This window comes from Macaca fascicularis, chromosome X (genome assembly GCF_037993035.2).
Source record: "Macaca fascicularis isolate 582-1 chromosome X, T2T-MFA8v1.1".
Lineage (NCBI taxonomy): Eukaryota > Metazoa > Chordata > Mammalia > Primates > Cercopithecidae > Macaca > Macaca fascicularis.
Window position 1 is genome coordinate 115,205,038 of NC_088395.1, and position 17,057 is coordinate 115,222,094.

The following is a 17,057-nucleotide window of genomic DNA, read 5'->3' on the forward strand; positions in this document are numbered from 1 at the left end:
TTTTGTTTCCCAGTACATATAAAGTTATGTTTACACTATACTGTAGTTTTTAAAGTGTGCAGTAGCATTAGGTCTAAAAAAATATGCATACCTCAATTAAAAATACTTTATTGCTAAAAAATTTTAGCAATCATCTAAGCTTGCAGCAAGTCATAATCTTTATGCTGGGGGAGGGTTTTGACTCAGTATTGATGGCTGCCCACTGATCAGGGTGATGGTTGCTGAAGGCTGGGGTGGCTGTGACAATTTTTTTTTTCCATTAAAATACAATCTATTTTGTTGAAAACAGACAATTAGTTTTTTTTTTTGTTTTTTTTTTTTTTTTTTGCCTGCCATGCTGTTTTATTTTATTTTATTTTTTTTAAATTATACTTTAAGTTCTAGGGTACATGTGCACAATGTGCAGGTTTGTTACATATGTATACATGTGCCATGTTGGTGTGTTGCACCCCTTAACTCATCATTTACATTAGGTATATCTCCTAATGCTATCCCTTCCCCCTCCCCGCTCCTCACAATAGGCCCCGGTGTGTGATGTTCCCCTTCCTGTGTCCAAGTGATCTCATTGTTCAATTCCCACCTATGAGTGAGAACATGCGGTGTTTGGTTTTCTGTTCTTGTGATAGTTTGCTGAGAATGATGGTATCCAGCTGCATCCATGTCCCTACAAAGGACATGAACTCATCCTTTTTTATGGCTGCATAGTATTCCATGGTTTATATGTGCCACATTTTCTTAATCCAGTCTGTCACTGATGGACATTTGGGTTGATTCCAAGTCTTTGCTATTGTGAATAGTGCTGCAATAAACATATGTGTGCATGTGTCTTTATAGCAGCATGATTTATAATCCCTTGGGTATACCCAGTAATGGGATGGCTGGGTCAAATGGTATTTCTAGTTCTAGATCCTTGAGGAATCGCCACACTGCCTTCCCCAATGGTTGAACTAGTTTACAGTCCCACCAACAGTGTTCCTATTTCTCCACATCCTCTCCAAGGCTGTGGCAATTTTTAAAAATAAGACAACAATGAAGTTTGCCACATCAGTTGACTCTTCCTTTAAGAAAAGATTTCTCTGCAGCATACGGTGCTGTTTGATAGTATTTTACCCACAGTAGAACCTCTTTCAGAATTGGAATCAGTCTTGTCAAACCCTGCTGCTGCTTTATCAACTAAGTTTATATAATATTCCAAGTCCTTCAGTGTCATTTCAACACTGTTCTCAGCATCTTCACCAGGGGTAGATTCCATCTCTAGAAATCACTTTTGCTCATAAGAGGCAACTGCTCATCTGTTCTACTTTTATTATAAGATTGCAGCAATTCATTCATATCTTCAGGCTCTACTTCTAATTCTTGTTCTCTTGCTACTTCCACCACCTTTGCAGTTACTTCCTCCATTGAAGTCTTGAAACCCTCAAAGTCATCTGTGAGAGTTAGAATTAATGTCTTCCAAACTCCTGTTAATATTGATGTTTTGACCACTTCTTATGAATCCTGAATATTCTTCATGACATCTAGCATGAAATTCTTTTCAGAAGGTTTTCTATTTGTTTTGCCAGATCCATAAGAAGAATCACTATTTATGACAGCTATACATTACACAATGTATTTCTTAAATAATAAGACTTGAAAATTAAAATTACTCTTTGATCCATGGGCTGCAGAATGGGTATGGTGTTAGCAGGCATGAAAAGAACATTAATCTCTTTGCACATCACCATCAGAGCTCTTGGGTGATTAGGTGCATTGTAAATGAGCAGTAGAATTTTGAAAGGAATCTTTTCTTCTGAGGAGTAGGTCTCAATAGTGGGCTTAAAATATCCAGTACACTATGCTGTAAATACATCTGCTGTCATCCAGGCTTTATTGTTCCATTTATAGAGCACAGGCAGAGTAGATATACCATAATTCGTAGGGCCCTAGAATTTTTAGAATGGTACATGAGCATTGGTTTCAACTTAAAGTCACCAGCTGCATTAGTCCCTAAAAATAGAGTCAGCCTGCCCTTTGAAACTTTGAAACCAGTAATTTACTTATCTTCTCTAGCTATGAAAGTCCTATGAGCATTTTATTCCAATAGAAGGCAGTTTCATCAACATAGAAAATCTGTTGTTTAGTGTAGTCACTTTCATCAATGATCTTAGCTAGATCTTCTGGATAACTTGCTGTAGCTTCTATGTCAACACTTGCTGCTTCACCTTGCACTTTTATGATGTGGAGACAGCTTCTACCCTTAAACCTCACAAACCAACTTCTGCTAGCTTCCAACTATTCTTCTGCAGCTTCTTCACCTCTAGTCTTCAGATAATTGAAGTTGGGGCCTTGCTCTGGATTAGGTTTTTGCTTAAGGGAATGTTATAGCTGGTATGATCTTCTGTCCAGATCACTCAAACTTTCTCCATATCAGCAATAGGGCTGTTTTACTTTCTTCTCATTCGTGTGTTCACTGGAGTAGCACTTTTAATTTCCTTAAAGAACTTTTCCTTCACATTCACAACTTGGCTAACTGTTTAGTGCAAGAGACCTAGCCTTCAACCTACCTTAGCTTTTGATATGCCTTCCTCACTAAGCTTAATTATTTCCAGCTTTTTATTTAAAGTGAGAGATGTGTGACTTTCTTTCAGTTGAACACTTAGAGGCCATTGTTGTGTTATTAATTGGCTTAATTTCAATATTGTTATGTCTCAAGGAATAGAAAGACCTGTGGAGAGGGAGAGAGATGTGGGGGAAATGGCTGATCAGTGTAGCAGTCAGATATTTACAACATTTTTTTATTAAGTTCGCCATCTTATACAGGCACAGTTTATGGTATCCTAAAACAATTATAATGGTAACATCAGTGATCACATATCACCATAACAGATATAATAACAATTTAAAAGTTTGTAATATTGTGACAATTACCAAAATGTGACACAGAGACAAAAAGTGAGCACATACTATTGGAAAAATTGCACTATTAGACCTGCTCAATGTAGGGTTGCCACATACCTTCAATTTGTAAAAAATGCAATGTCTGCGCAGCACAACAAAACGACACACAAGGTATGCCTGTACGATGGTCAGCTCCCTCTGTGCATCTCTATAGAGTCATCATCCCATGTCACCTCTGTTCATGCCTGTGTGATGATTGGTTGAAATGGTGTTGAATATCATTTCCAGACGTTCCTATACTGTTGCCCTCTGTCCCAATTCCATTACAGATACATAATGCAAATCACTACAATTGACTTAGTAATACTACTAATAAATAATACTGTTTGAGTTACTTTTCATTCCTTTTATTATTTCTTATCTAATGTTAAGCTTTCCTCAGTCAACCTTCAGCAAACTGCTGTGGTATGTAATTATTGTGACTATTCCTATATATTTTATCTGTGCGTAATTGATTTAAACCTCCTGTGTTTTGTAATTATTACTTATTTTTCATGTGAAAAACAGTTAACCATGACACCAGTTCTTCTGAGAAAACCACTTCTCTATTGGTTGGTTCTTTTTATTATGAACATTTTCAAATGAAAATAAAAGTAAAATGAATAATACAAAGAGCTTTCATATATCCATCACCCAGATTCAAAATTATTATGATTTTATAACATTTGCTTCATCTATTCCTTTTTACTTTGCTCAAATATTTTAGCCAAATCTCAACACAGTATCATTTCACTTATAAATGCATCAGCATTCATCTCTAAATAAATTGACATTTTATACAAAAACCACAATGTTGTTATTGTACTTAGTAAAATTAAAAATAATTGTTTAGTATTATCTAATACTCAGCCTATAATCATATTTCCCTACAAGGATAGTCTGTTCTTTAATCTCATGCTCTCTCAGTTTTTTTTTTTTTATCCTGAATCCAGTCCAAATCATCTAATTTGTTTTACTAAACCCTGTTTCCCATCCTTCCATATGTTTTCTCCAACATACCAATTACTTTTGGTTTAATTATCTTCTCCTCTCCCCCCCGTGGAAAGAAAAGTACTGTCTTGTATTTTTGGCATTGAATTTTCTGTGGTAAACAATAAGGACCAGAAAAGTCACGGGAGTTTTTGTTGTGTTTTGTCATCTATATGCTCAAGGGTGAACCAGGATTTGCATTACCTGGGCCACCTGGGCCACCAGGACTTCCAGGTTTCAAAGGAACACTTGGTCCAAAAGGTGATCGTGGTTTCCCAGGACCTCCAGGTCCTCCAGGACGCACTGGCATAGATGGGCTCCCTGGACCAAAAGGTATGAAGGCTGTCACTGCATCTCAATTTGCTTTTAACTTTTATAGAAATTGACACCTTTGGGAAAATTTATGGGTGATAAGCCCAATTAACTGGAAACCCCATGCTACCATTCTGTTACTGCTACACATTTTTTTCAATCCTTCATTGATTATTTTTGTCTTTTATTTTATTGAATAGATAATAAAATCATGACCGGGCACGGTGGCTCACGCCTGTAATCCCAGCACTTTGGGAGGCCAAGATGGGTGGATCACCTGAGGTCTGGAGTTCAAGACCTTCCTGGCCAACATGGTGAAACCCTGTCTCTACCAAAAATATAAAAATCAGGCAGGCGTGGTGGCACATGTCTGAAATCCCAGCTATTTGGGAGGCTGAGGCAGGAGAATCACTTGAACTTGAGAGGCAAAGGTTGCAGTGAGCCACTCCAGCCTGGGCAACAGAGTGAGACTTCGTCTCAAAAAAAAAAAAAAAAAATACAATCATATATGTTATAAAGTAACACTGAGAAGTCTTCCTTCCAACCCATCTTCATCCACTTTGTTCCTTTCCATCCTCTTATGTAACTATTTTTTATTTTCCTTTCTTCCCCCCGCCCCCACCCTGAGATGGAGTCTTGCTCTGTCTCCCAGGCTGGCGTGCAGTGGCGCGATCTTGTCTCACTGCAACCTCCGCCTCCCAGGTTCAAGCAACTCTCCTACCTCAGTCTCCCGAGTAGCTAGGATTACAGATGCATGCCACCAGGCCTGGCTAATTTTTGTATTTTTAGTAGCGATGGGGTTTCACCATGTTGGCAAGGCTGGTCTTGAACTCCTGACCTCGTGATCTACCCGCCTCTGCCTCCCAAAGTACTGGGATCCTTCCCGTGTTTCTTACATAAATACTAGCCAATAATTTTTTTTTTTTTCTCTGTTCTTAAAGGAGAAAGTATTATCTTTTGGCTTTATTTGCGCTTTACTTATATTCCTTTATCAATAGAGATCTTGACTTTTTGAAAATAGGTGCCTAGTGTTAAATTGCATGGATATACCATAGTTCATCCCAGTTGCTAGTTGCTAAACTGGATTTTTGCCAATCATTTATTACAAATAATGTCATAGTGAATAATCTTCCAGGCATATTATTTCAGATGTGTTCAGGTATAATAGTAAAATAAAGTGATAAAAAAGGATTTTCTGAATTAAAGGGTAAATGCATCTCTGAATATTGTCAGATTCCTCTCAATTTGCACCATTTTACACTCCCACCTACAATGTATGAGTGTGTTTCCCCACAGCCTTGATAAGTGAGTATGCTGACAAACTCTTGGATTTTTGCTAACCTGATGAAGTAAGTAGGTTTCTAAGTATATTTTTAAACATTTTATTGCGAAAAAGTTTTAAGTACTGCAAAAAATAATAGTACAGTTAACAGCTGTATATCTACCACCCAGATTCTGCAATGAACCTTTTATCTCCCTGCCAACGTTTTATTTTTAAAAATTTCAAAAATAACAAAGTAGATGGAACTTTATTGGGACTACTATATACCCATCACTGATATTTTATTATCAACATTTTACTTTGTGTGCTGTGTCACATATCTATCCATCCCTGTCTCCATCCATTCATCTATTTTTGATGCATTTCAAAATAAATTACAACAGCTATATACTTCTCTCTAAATACTTCAGCATGCATAACATAACTAACATTCCATAGCTGTGTATTACTTTTCTTTTGATATATAATTCACATTAAATGAGATGCACAAATCTTAAGGGTACATTTCCTGGATTTTGACAAATGCATACACTTGTATAACACAAATCCTTATCAAGATGTTGTTTTAGAAATTTTCCTTATGCCCCTTTCCAGGCACTCCCTCTCCCATCATCCACAGTGGCAACTATACTGTTGATTTTTTCATCATAAGTTAGTTTGCCTGTTCTAGAACTCCTTATAAATGGAATCATATGGTATGTACTTTCTTTCTAAGGCTTCTTTCGCTCAGCATGTTTTTGAGATCCATCCATGTTGTCATGTTTATCAGTAGTTCTTTTCTTTCAATGAAATCATTGAGTATTTTATTATGTGACTGTATCATGGATACCTGGGTTGTGTCAAGTTTTTGGCTCCTACGAGTGAAGCTGTTAAAGACATTTTTTACAATTCTTTTTTATGGATATGTGATTTCATTTTGCTTCAATAAACAACTACGAGCAGATTTGTTGGATCATAAGTGGATGCTTAGTTGTATTAGAAACTACTAGACCTTTTTCCAAAATGGTGATACCATTTTAAATTTACACCAAAGTGGTTTAAAAATTTCCATTGTTCCACATTTTCTCAAATTTTAAACCCAAAGTGGTTTAAAAATTTCCATTGTTCCACATTTTCTCAAATTTTGGAATGTTGGTAGGTGTGTAAATAATCATATTGTGATTTTAATTTACATTTCCCTGATGACTAATGATGTCGAGTTCTTTTCTTATGTACTTGTGAGCTATTTACATGTTCAAATATTTTGTCCATTTTGAAAAATGGTTTGTTTCTCACTTTATTATTAAGTTGTAAGTGTTATTTATGTATCCTGCATACTGGCACTTTCCTAGATATATGTTTATGAGCATTTTAGCCCTGGCTGGCTGACCTGTTCATTTCCTTAGTGTATTTTGATGAATAAAAGTTTTAATTTTATTGAAGTTTCATTTATCAATTTTTTCTTATATGATTATAATTTTCTGTGTCTTGTCTAAGAAACATTTGCCTGCCCCAAAGTTGCCAAGGTATTCTGTGTTTTATTTTATAAGCTTTATTGTTTTAGTTTCTATGTTTAAAACTATTACACATGTCAAATAATTTTTGTTCAGCATCATTTGTTTAAAATAACCCCCTCTCTATTGGATTACTTTGGGATCTGTGTCAGATCAAATAATAATATATGTGTTGGTCTATTTCTGTGCTGTTAATCCTGTTTTATTTATTTATTTTGCTATCCTTAAGCCAGTACCACACTGTTTATATTATTGTAGCTTTATAGCAAGACTTGAAGTCAGGTAATGTAACCCACCAACTTTGTTCTTAAAAAAAAACCCACACATTTCTTTGGCTATATTAGATCCTTTGCCTTTACTCTCAGAGTGGTTTAAATTTGTATGTATCTTACTGTGAGTGAGACTTGCCATCCTTTTATGTGTTAAGGGCCATAGTTTTTTTTTCTTGTTAACTGCCAATATCCTTTACCCACTTCTCTGTTGTTTCTTCTACTCCCTTGATTTTGAGTTATCTAGTAATGAGAAGGAATAGAACTAGTAAAGCTGACTTGGATTTTTTTTTTCCTTTCTGATTTGCAAGAAACCTGATTTCCCTGGTCAATGTTTTGGCTCCTAGTGAATAATCTGAACAGGGCCATGCTTCTGGAACATGTTGGATTGATTTCTATTAAAGCAGTAAGATAGCCCAATCCAATTTTAACAAGGCTAGATTGTATTCTGCCAGCAAAAGCCCCAGACTAGCCCAATACAAACTCTTCTTAGATAAGCTCTTAAAAAAATACCTTTCTGTTTTTGACTAAACAATTCAGGCCAGCTGTAAACTGTAACATTCAAAGTTACAAGTTGTGTTTCCCACCAGTTATCTCCCATGGCTGTAGACCTGTAACAACAAAAATTACAGATAAAGATATTCGAAATGATATGTGGCAAACAGTCTTCCTGTGGAAGTTACCCACTCACTATATTTTGTCTATATATGTTCTTGAGACACAGTGGTAGTGGTAGTGAAGAAATGCATTGAAGGTTATTTAAACATGAATTTAACAGGTATTTGCCTAATCTTTGGAAGGAAATTAAGATATGGCATTCCCATATCCTCACAGGAGTAATTCTCAGTTATTAAAACCTGAGTACAGTTCTTTAGAGGCTAGAAGAATAAGTGTTTGGGATATTCTGCCATGTAACTCCTTCATTCTTCAGACATTTATTATGTTCTATGCCAGGTAATACCTGAATCACTAGAAACTGAAATGCATAGTTTCTGATCTTGAAGATCTCAGGGATTGCTCTCTACTGTGAGAAAATCTAGGTGGCATCACCATGAAAGTGATTATCTCAATGGGAACTTCTATGAATATGTGTCACTAATATTTTGGATCAGTAGACTACACTCAAAACTCAGCAAGCAGATCACAATAAAAGTTCACCTACAAACACACACCAATGACTGGGTATTAAAACTCAGTTACTAAACTGTAGGAAAGGTTGATGCAACACTTTCAAAACAATGTAGTGACCAATAATAAATTAATAAGGCTAATACTCATCATGATATATCTATACGAGGAAGAAAATGTGCTTAAGGTTGAACATTGGAATCACATTATGCAAAAGAGAAAAAAAGATGATTTTGGAAGCATTCATTTTACCTCATATATTACTTTTGTTCAGGGCCTTACCTAAGGTGCCTGGAGAGGTTTTATATAGACGGTGACAGTTGAATTTAGTCTTAAGGGAAAGGTGTTCCAGGCAGCAGGAATAACATCCAAAGGTATTATTGTGACAAATATTGTGTGCTTGGAAATGTGGAAAGAGATACAAAAGTATATAATTTATGATAACAACAAATCTTTATAAGTAAATGTGACAAACAACTGCATGCCCATAAATTTGACAACTTAGATTAAATAGACTAATTTCCTGAAAGATATAAATTGTTGAAGCTCACTAAAAAAGAAATAGGTAATCCAGGAATGTATTTTATAAAAAATTGAGTTGTAGTTAAAAACCCACCAACAAAGAAAACTACAAATCCAGATGGCATCATTGGTAAATTCTAACAAACATTTAAAGAAGCAATAACACCAATTCTACACAATCTCTTCCCAAAAATCGAAGTGGAGGGATCACTTTCCAACCATTACATGAGGCCAGCATTATTTTGATATCAAAGCCAGGCAAAGACATATGAGAAAAGAAAGCTGGGCTGGGTGCGGTGGCTCACACCTGTAATCCCAGCGCTTTGGGAGGCCGAGGCGGGTGGATCACGAAGTCAGGATATCGAGACCATCCTGGCTAACACAGTGAAATCCCGTCTCTACTAAAAATACAAAAAATTAGCCGGGCGTGGTGGTGGGTGCCTACAGTTACTCAGGAAGCTGAGGCAGGAGAATAGCGTGAACCCGGGAGGCGGAGCTTGCAGTGAGCCGAGATTGCGCCACCGCACTCCAGCCTGGGCCACAGAGCGAGACTCCGTCTCAAAAAAAAAAAAAAAAAAAAGAAAGAAAGCTGTAGACCATTATCTCTCATGAACATATACGTAAAAATCAAGTAAGAAAGCTGTAGACCAATATCTCTCATGAACATAGACGTAAGAATCAAGTAAGGATTATCCTTAGAATACAGGCTGGTTCGACATCTTAAAAATCAATGTAATTTGCTATATCAACAGAGTAAAGAAAAAAAACTATATTACAATCTCAATAAATCCTGAAAATTATTTGATAAGTTTCAATATTCATTCCTGGAAAAATAGTCTCAGAAAATTAGGAATAAAAGGGAACTTCCTTAGCATGATAAAGACATTTGCAAAATCTTGATCCATTATGTTTAGTGGCATACAGATTGGAAAGCAAGAAAAAAACTCTCTATATTCATAGATGACATGATTTTATACTTAGAAAATCCTAATAAATCTACAAAAATTACTAGAACTAAAAGGTGAATTTAGTAGGATCATAGGGCCAAGCAAATATATAAAAAATAAATTATGTTTTTATATACTATCAGTGAACAACTAGAAATAAAAATCAAACAAAAACAGTATAATTTACAATAGCATCAAATGACATGAAGTGCTTAGGTATGTATAGGTCTAACAAAAATGTGCAGGCTTTGTGGAAAATTATAAAACAATGTTGACAGAAATCAGATACCTAAATAAATGGAATGGTATATTGTGTTCATGGATAATGTTAAGATATCAATTTTCTCCAAATCAATCCATAGATTGAAAATATTCTCAAGGAGAGCACACAATTTTTCTTCTAAAATTTATATGGTAAAACAAATGACCTAGAATAGCCAAAACAATTTTGAGAAAGAAGTACAAAGTTGGACAATTTATAGTACCTGATGTTACGACTTAAAATAAAGCTACAATAGTTAAAATAGTGTGGTATATGTGAAATATAGAAAAATAGATCATTGTAACATAATAGAGAGTCTAGAAATACACCCACATATTTAATTTTTGACAAAGTTGCTAAGGCAATTTCAACAGAAAAATAAGTCTTTTCAACAAATGCCGATAAAACATAAAGCAATTGGACATCCATATGCAAAAAAACAAACAAACAAACCAACATAACAAACATCTACCTGCACTTCATACCTTGCACAAAATTTAGCTCCCCATGGATCACAGACCTAAATGCAAAACCTAACATTATCAAACTTGTAGAACAGAAGCAGGCAAACTTTCTGCAAAGAGCTAGAGAGTAAATATTTTAGTCTTTATGGGCTACATTTATGGTCTCTGTCACATATTCTTTTTTTAACAACCCTCTAAAAGTGTAAAACCCATTCTTAGCATGTCGGCAGCACAAAAAGAGGCCTATAGGTCATATTTAGCCCATGGGAAGTACTTTGTCATCCCTTGTTTTAGATGAAAAAACATAAGAGAAAACTCTGTGATCAGATGTTAGGCAAAAACTTGTTAGAATACCAAAAAGACAATTCATAAAAGAAAAATGGGATATATTGGACTTTATTAAAATTAACTGTATTTTCATATCATATATCTGAAAAAGGACTTATAACCAGATTATATAATGAACTCTCAAAACTCAATAAGGAAACAAACAGCCGAATTTTAAAATATAGTTGGAAAAATGAGCAAACAATTTGAGTAGATACCTCACCAAAGAAGACACCTGAATGGCAAATAAGCACATGTAAAGATGCTGAGTATAATTTATCATCTGGGAAATGCAAGTTAAAACCACATTGAGATACCACTTCATAAATATTAGAATTGGCCTTTTTTCAAAAAGGATAACTGACAAAAACTGCTGCTAAGGATGCAAAGTAACTCGAACTCTCATACATTGCTAGTTAATATGCAAAATGGTGCAGCCACTTTGAAAAACAGTTCGACAATTTCTTATATAGTTAAACATTGTCTTTGCACATGACACAACAATTTTACTCCCATAAAAAATGTGAAGCTTCACATAGAAACCTGTAGAACAGTGTTAACAGCAGCTTAGTGCATAATCACCAATAATTGTAAACACCCCAAATGTACCTCAAATGGCAAAAAGATTAACAAAATGTGCATATTCATCTGATAGACTAATACCCAGCAGCAAAAAGCAACTACTGATACACATAATAACATGGATGAATCTCAAATGCATTGTATTAATTGAAAGAAGACATATTTAAAAGGCTACATACTATTTGATTGCATTTGTATGACATTCTGGGAAAGAAAAATCTGTGAGACATAAAATAGATCAGTGGTTGCCAGGTAATTGGGATGTGGGGATGAGCTGACCACAGCACACAGGGGCTTTTTTGGGTTTACGAAAATGTTCTATGTCTTGATTTTAGTGGTGGTTATATGACTATATACCTTTGTGAAAACTCATCAAAGTGTACACTAAAAAGGCGGAATTTTAGTACATGTAAAAATTGTTTAAAGTGAGAGTGACAGAGGGACAGTCAGAAGATGGAGAGATGGACAGTGAAGTTTCTAATGTCAAAGAGATGTTTTACTAATGATGGGAGAAGCTTGAACATGTTTATAAGCCATGGCCCTGAGTTAGTAAAAAGGAAAATGTTGAAGGTTATCTATCTTAAAATATAGGTAACTTGAAAATATATTTTAAACTTATGAATATATAACTGTCCACAATGAGTTACAAGTAGAAGGAATATGTGGTTTGTAATCTTTTGTACTTTTTTGTGAAGTTGATTTAAGTATTGAAGTAGTGATCAGCGTATGTTAAAATATAAGGTTGTAACTATTAATGAATTCCCTGTCCTCTGCTCTGGATACTTATGTGTACTTTTCTTGCTGAATGAATGCCCAATTTTTCAAGATTCTTGCTTAATATGATATGGTTCCCAAGGACTAGTGACTCAGGTGTTGCTTTTAATATTTAAACTGTATTTGTTTCTTAAAGGTGATGTTGGACCAAATGGACAACCTGGACCAATGGGACCTCCTGGGCTGCCAGGAATAGGTGTTCAGGGACCACCAGGACCACCAGGGATTCCTGGGCCAATAGGTCAACCTGGTAAGATTAGAGTAAATGTGCATTTTGTAGCACTCATAATATATACATTGGTTAGCTCACCAATAAAATGAAACCTACAAAACGGTCTTCCAGAAACAGCGCTTAAGAAGCAATGTATCTATGTGTATGATTTTATAAAAGTGGAAAAGTACAGGACACAGCATAAAAGCTACTTTAATCCCTGATGTTTGCCCTCTGAGTTCATCTAAAATTGATGATTTCCAATAATGCAATTGCAGTGTGTTATTATTGATATGTAATTGTTGAGCTAGACATAGTCTTGGAAGCAGAGGCCTAGAAACTTCTTGTGCTGATCATTTCAGATCTGAGTAGCTGTGCAGCATTAATAGACCCTTGTGGAACCTGTTAACATTTCTTAGCACATGAGAACTAGAATTAGAGTTCTGCAAAACTTTCTGTAAAAATATATTTTAGGCGTTCTCATTTTATTTTTTTTCAATAAGTAACTTGAGATTTTTTCCCTTTTTGCCCCCAAAATAGCAATCATCTTGCAATTCATCAGCACTCCAAATCTTTACTTTTAATATTTTATATTGGATACTCGAAAAGGTCCTTTGTCAACACGTAACCTAATGGGTTTGCCTCTATAGATAGGAAATCATATGGTTCCTCTAAGTTTGTGTGAAAGCATATTGAGTTTCTGGATTCTGAGCTGTCTGGTGATGTGAATTCTCATTATCTTAATCTAGGTAGGTACAGTAAAGGCCACCTTGGGGCCATCATTATGTTATTGCAAAGCACCATAATAATTTATGAAATTAAAACAAATATGAAATATTTAATTGTTCCTTAATTCACATGAATACATCTGAAGGCTTAAATGCAGAGTTCAGATGTGCATACACTTATTTGAAGCAATGGCTATATATTTCCTGACCTTAAATGACAGTAGATATTTTGTCATTATTCTAAAAATTTAGAAACTCGGGTTAACAATATAAAAAGCCTATAAATGTTACTTTCATTTATGTACTATTTTACAGTTGATTACATGGCACATTATACCCTTTTATGTTCCCTGACATGTCACTACTGATTTAAAACTAACAAAACTTAGAGTGTTGCTTTGAACCAGGCTGTTACAAAATAGCTGCTTTATCAGTTATGGAAAAAACATTCTGTCCAACTAGCATAGCAGAGGGATCTTCAGGAAAAAGCACTTATTTTTAGGTTTGGCTACTAAAGGTTTGACCTGCTGTTTTTTGTTTGTTTGTTTGTTTTCTTTTGAGACAGAGTTTCACTCTTGTTGCCCAGGCTGGAGTGCAATGGTGCGATCTCAGCTCACTACAACCTCCACCTCCCGGGCTCAAACAATTCTCCTGACTCAGCCTCCCAAGTAGCCAGGATTACATGCATGCACCACCACGCCCGACTAATTTTTGTATTTTTAGTAGAGACAGGATTTCACCATGTTGACCAGGCTGGTCTTGAACACCTGATCTCGGGTGATTTGCCCATCTCGGGCTCCCAAAGTGCTGGGATTACAAGTGTGAGCCACTGCGCCCAGCCCCTGCTGTTTCACAGAGGTGGATAAAATGAACTTATCACTTCTAATACGGTGTTTTGTCATTTGTTTCAGTTCCAAAAAGTGCATGAGCCTTTAGAAGCATTTTGAATTCTTAAGTCACAGCTGAGTAAGAATAAAAAGAGGAACACCATTAATATGAATCTAAACAAAATACAAATATGTTAACACGTGTCACACTTTTTCAGATTTACCAGATACTCTGTAATGTTTTATTAATCTAATGTTCTCTCTCTATCCTTCTGTTATATCATATATCTGACAAAGGACTTATAACCAGATATAAATATAATATATAGATAAATATAATATAGATATAAATATGAATATAGATATAAACATAATATAGATATAGATATATTGATTTATAAAGTATAAATAGGATGGGCAGGAAGAAAAGTAATAATGCTGAATTTAACTTCATCTATTTGTGAATATATGTATAGCCATAGAATTAAAGATATTAATATGGTTCAACAAATAAATGAAATTAACAGGAACTAGCATGAAAATTTATTGAATTCACTCTTAATATAGAAATGTTCTCAAATCACAGTACTTTTCATTTTACTATGAGATGGACCACATTTCATATTTATACAAGGCACATATACTCACTTTTTAAGTAAATTTTACTTATATCACCAAAGTAGAATATTATCTTAGTTCATTTTAAAAAATCCTGATTTATGTCCATAAATCTCAATAATAAGGTAATCAGAAAGATTATTACTTATATCTTGACAAACCTACTTATGTTTCATAGCTGAAACTCTAACTATCAATGTTTTTGTAATAAGCTTATTTAATATACTTGTATTTCAATTTGCAATAGGAAAAATGCAAAATATTATATACTTTTATCTCTCTATTGTAGAATGTTTGCATTATGCTTTTCAGGCTTTCCTTTGGACTCCAGTTTTCTATTATTTAATTAAGCTTTTACTATTTGCCTTTCTCTTTTCCAAACCAGGCTATACAATTTAACACGTTTATAAGTTAAGGTCCCCTTGAATATCAATTTTGCATTCCATAGCAGAGAAATAAAAGAAAAATTGCCAAAGGACTAGAAACAAAATATTTTTCATCTCATGACCTACTAACCCAGGCAGAAATGGAGGTTGTTGATTCTTGTTATTTTCTTTGGCCATTACCTACACAATTACTGTCTTACTGAATTTTTTTAGAGATCGGTTAAATATACTCTATTTCATGTTCAAGATCATATCATAACCAGAATCAAACGTGTTATAGTGCCTGTCCAGTCTCAGGACAAAGCGTATGGCTAAATCAGCTAAGGAGGAAAAAAAAAATTCATCACCACTAATGTGAATCAAAACAACAACAGCAAAACCCTAGGAATTGTTTATGAATTATTCATGTCATTTTCATAGATGAAGGAGAAAATAGTTTTCTAACACTTTAAGAGGCTACAAAACCCTTGGGTAGGGGGAGGGAGTGTGTATGTGTATGTATGGAAAGTTCTCACGCATAATACGTGTTTTTGAAATTTTCCTTTTTTAATAAACTGGTTCCATTTGGCTGCCAATAAATTTAGAACATCAATATATCCCTATATCACATCTGTAGACATATCCATATAATTCTTGTTATTGTGGGGAAATTTAGCAGAACTTTGGGATTTATATTGACTTCTTCATCCTGCATCTTACCAGGATGTGTATTCCTGACAGTATTCATGGAAAAATCCATGCTATGGAAGGAAGTATAGTATAATGTCTGCTATTACTACTACTAATGATAACGATGAAGAAAGAAATCCTTGCCTAGTGCATGCAAGCTGTTTTTCCATAATCATAGGCTAGTAATTATTGATTTATCTATACCCAACTTGTTGTAGTATAAAATTAAATTAATTTTTAAATTTGAACTAAACTTTAGGAGCTTAAATTCCAAAATGATTATTTAAATCATTAAGTCAGAGATAAACAATTGAAAAGCTGACCTTTACCAAAAGGTAATACTTTTGTGAATGTAAATATTTTATTGGCATTATTGGCAAATGCATTTCATTTATAGAATATGCTATATGAACATCTAAGCAAATGCCTAAAATAAGTTTTTTCACTCATTTCTAATATAAGATAACAGTGAATCAATGTCTAATAACTTCTGTTTGTAGAGTTTTATGTTCTAATCTTTAAATGCTTAGTTGTTTTTCCCCTAACCTAACGAATCTTTTTGCAACTTACTTCTGCTTGGGGGCTCAACTTGCTGCTGAACTGTAATTCCCTGCCTCTTGAACATCAGGTCTACCAGGTACTGTAGTTCTTCCTCAAAAGCCATATCTTAAAGTAAAGCTTTAAACATGGAAAACAAACATTTGTCCAGATTTAAGTCTTTGGTTTATTTTCCTTATTTTATAGAACTGCTCTCTTGGAGCATGTTTCAAAAGATAAATTATTTATATTGAAAACCCAGCTATTAAAAATCTTTGTGAGCTATAATATAACAATAGATAATGATCCATATAAAGCTATAATCGTGTTCACTGTTAGGCATCATATCATCTTTCACAAATATATCAAATCTCTCATTTTTATAGTCTTTTGCTATAAAATGGCAGCATTGGAACCATCGCTACTTTGCCAACTGAGTGTAATTCTCTAATCTTCAAAGTGGATTTTGTCAGTTTAGGGCCATGCTGAAATATGACATAAAACAGATCTTAAAACCCTAGCATCTTACTCTCTACAAAAATAATCACCAGTGAGTCTTCAACAATAAATTTAGGTCTTATTGTTGAAAGGACACTTGGAGTGATCATCTGGCTCAACCTAGTTTCCAACTGGTTATGGCATAATCCCCATTTAGCAGATGAGGATCAATGTTAAGTGACTCATGTAAGTTGCACAGCTGGTAGGCTTTGGAGTGTGAACTTAATTCTTTTCCCATAAACACATTCTTTTTTAACCACCTTGCTTTTTGGGGAGAATCAACCTTACAGAAACTTACTAAGGTTAAATATTTTT

The 17,057-nt window shown here is 34.6% G+C and overlaps 1 protein-coding gene across 5 annotated transcripts in view; it reads left to right on the plus strand.

The window, feature by feature from the left end:
- The window catches only part of COL4A5 (collagen type IV alpha 5 chain), a 264,145-nt gene that overhangs the window by 169,032 nt on the left and 78,056 nt on the right, over window positions 1-17,057 (plus strand). For all 5 annotated transcript variants that reach the window (XM_074029887.1, XM_065538251.2, XM_065538253.2 and 2 more), the window contains 2 exons: window positions 4,089-4,239; window positions 12,405-12,518. In XM_074029887.1, the coding sequence (XP_073885988.1) occupies window positions 4,089-4,239; window positions 12,405-12,518 (265 nt within the window). The remainder of the gene's footprint in view (window positions 1-4,088; window positions 4,240-12,404; window positions 12,519-17,057) is intronic.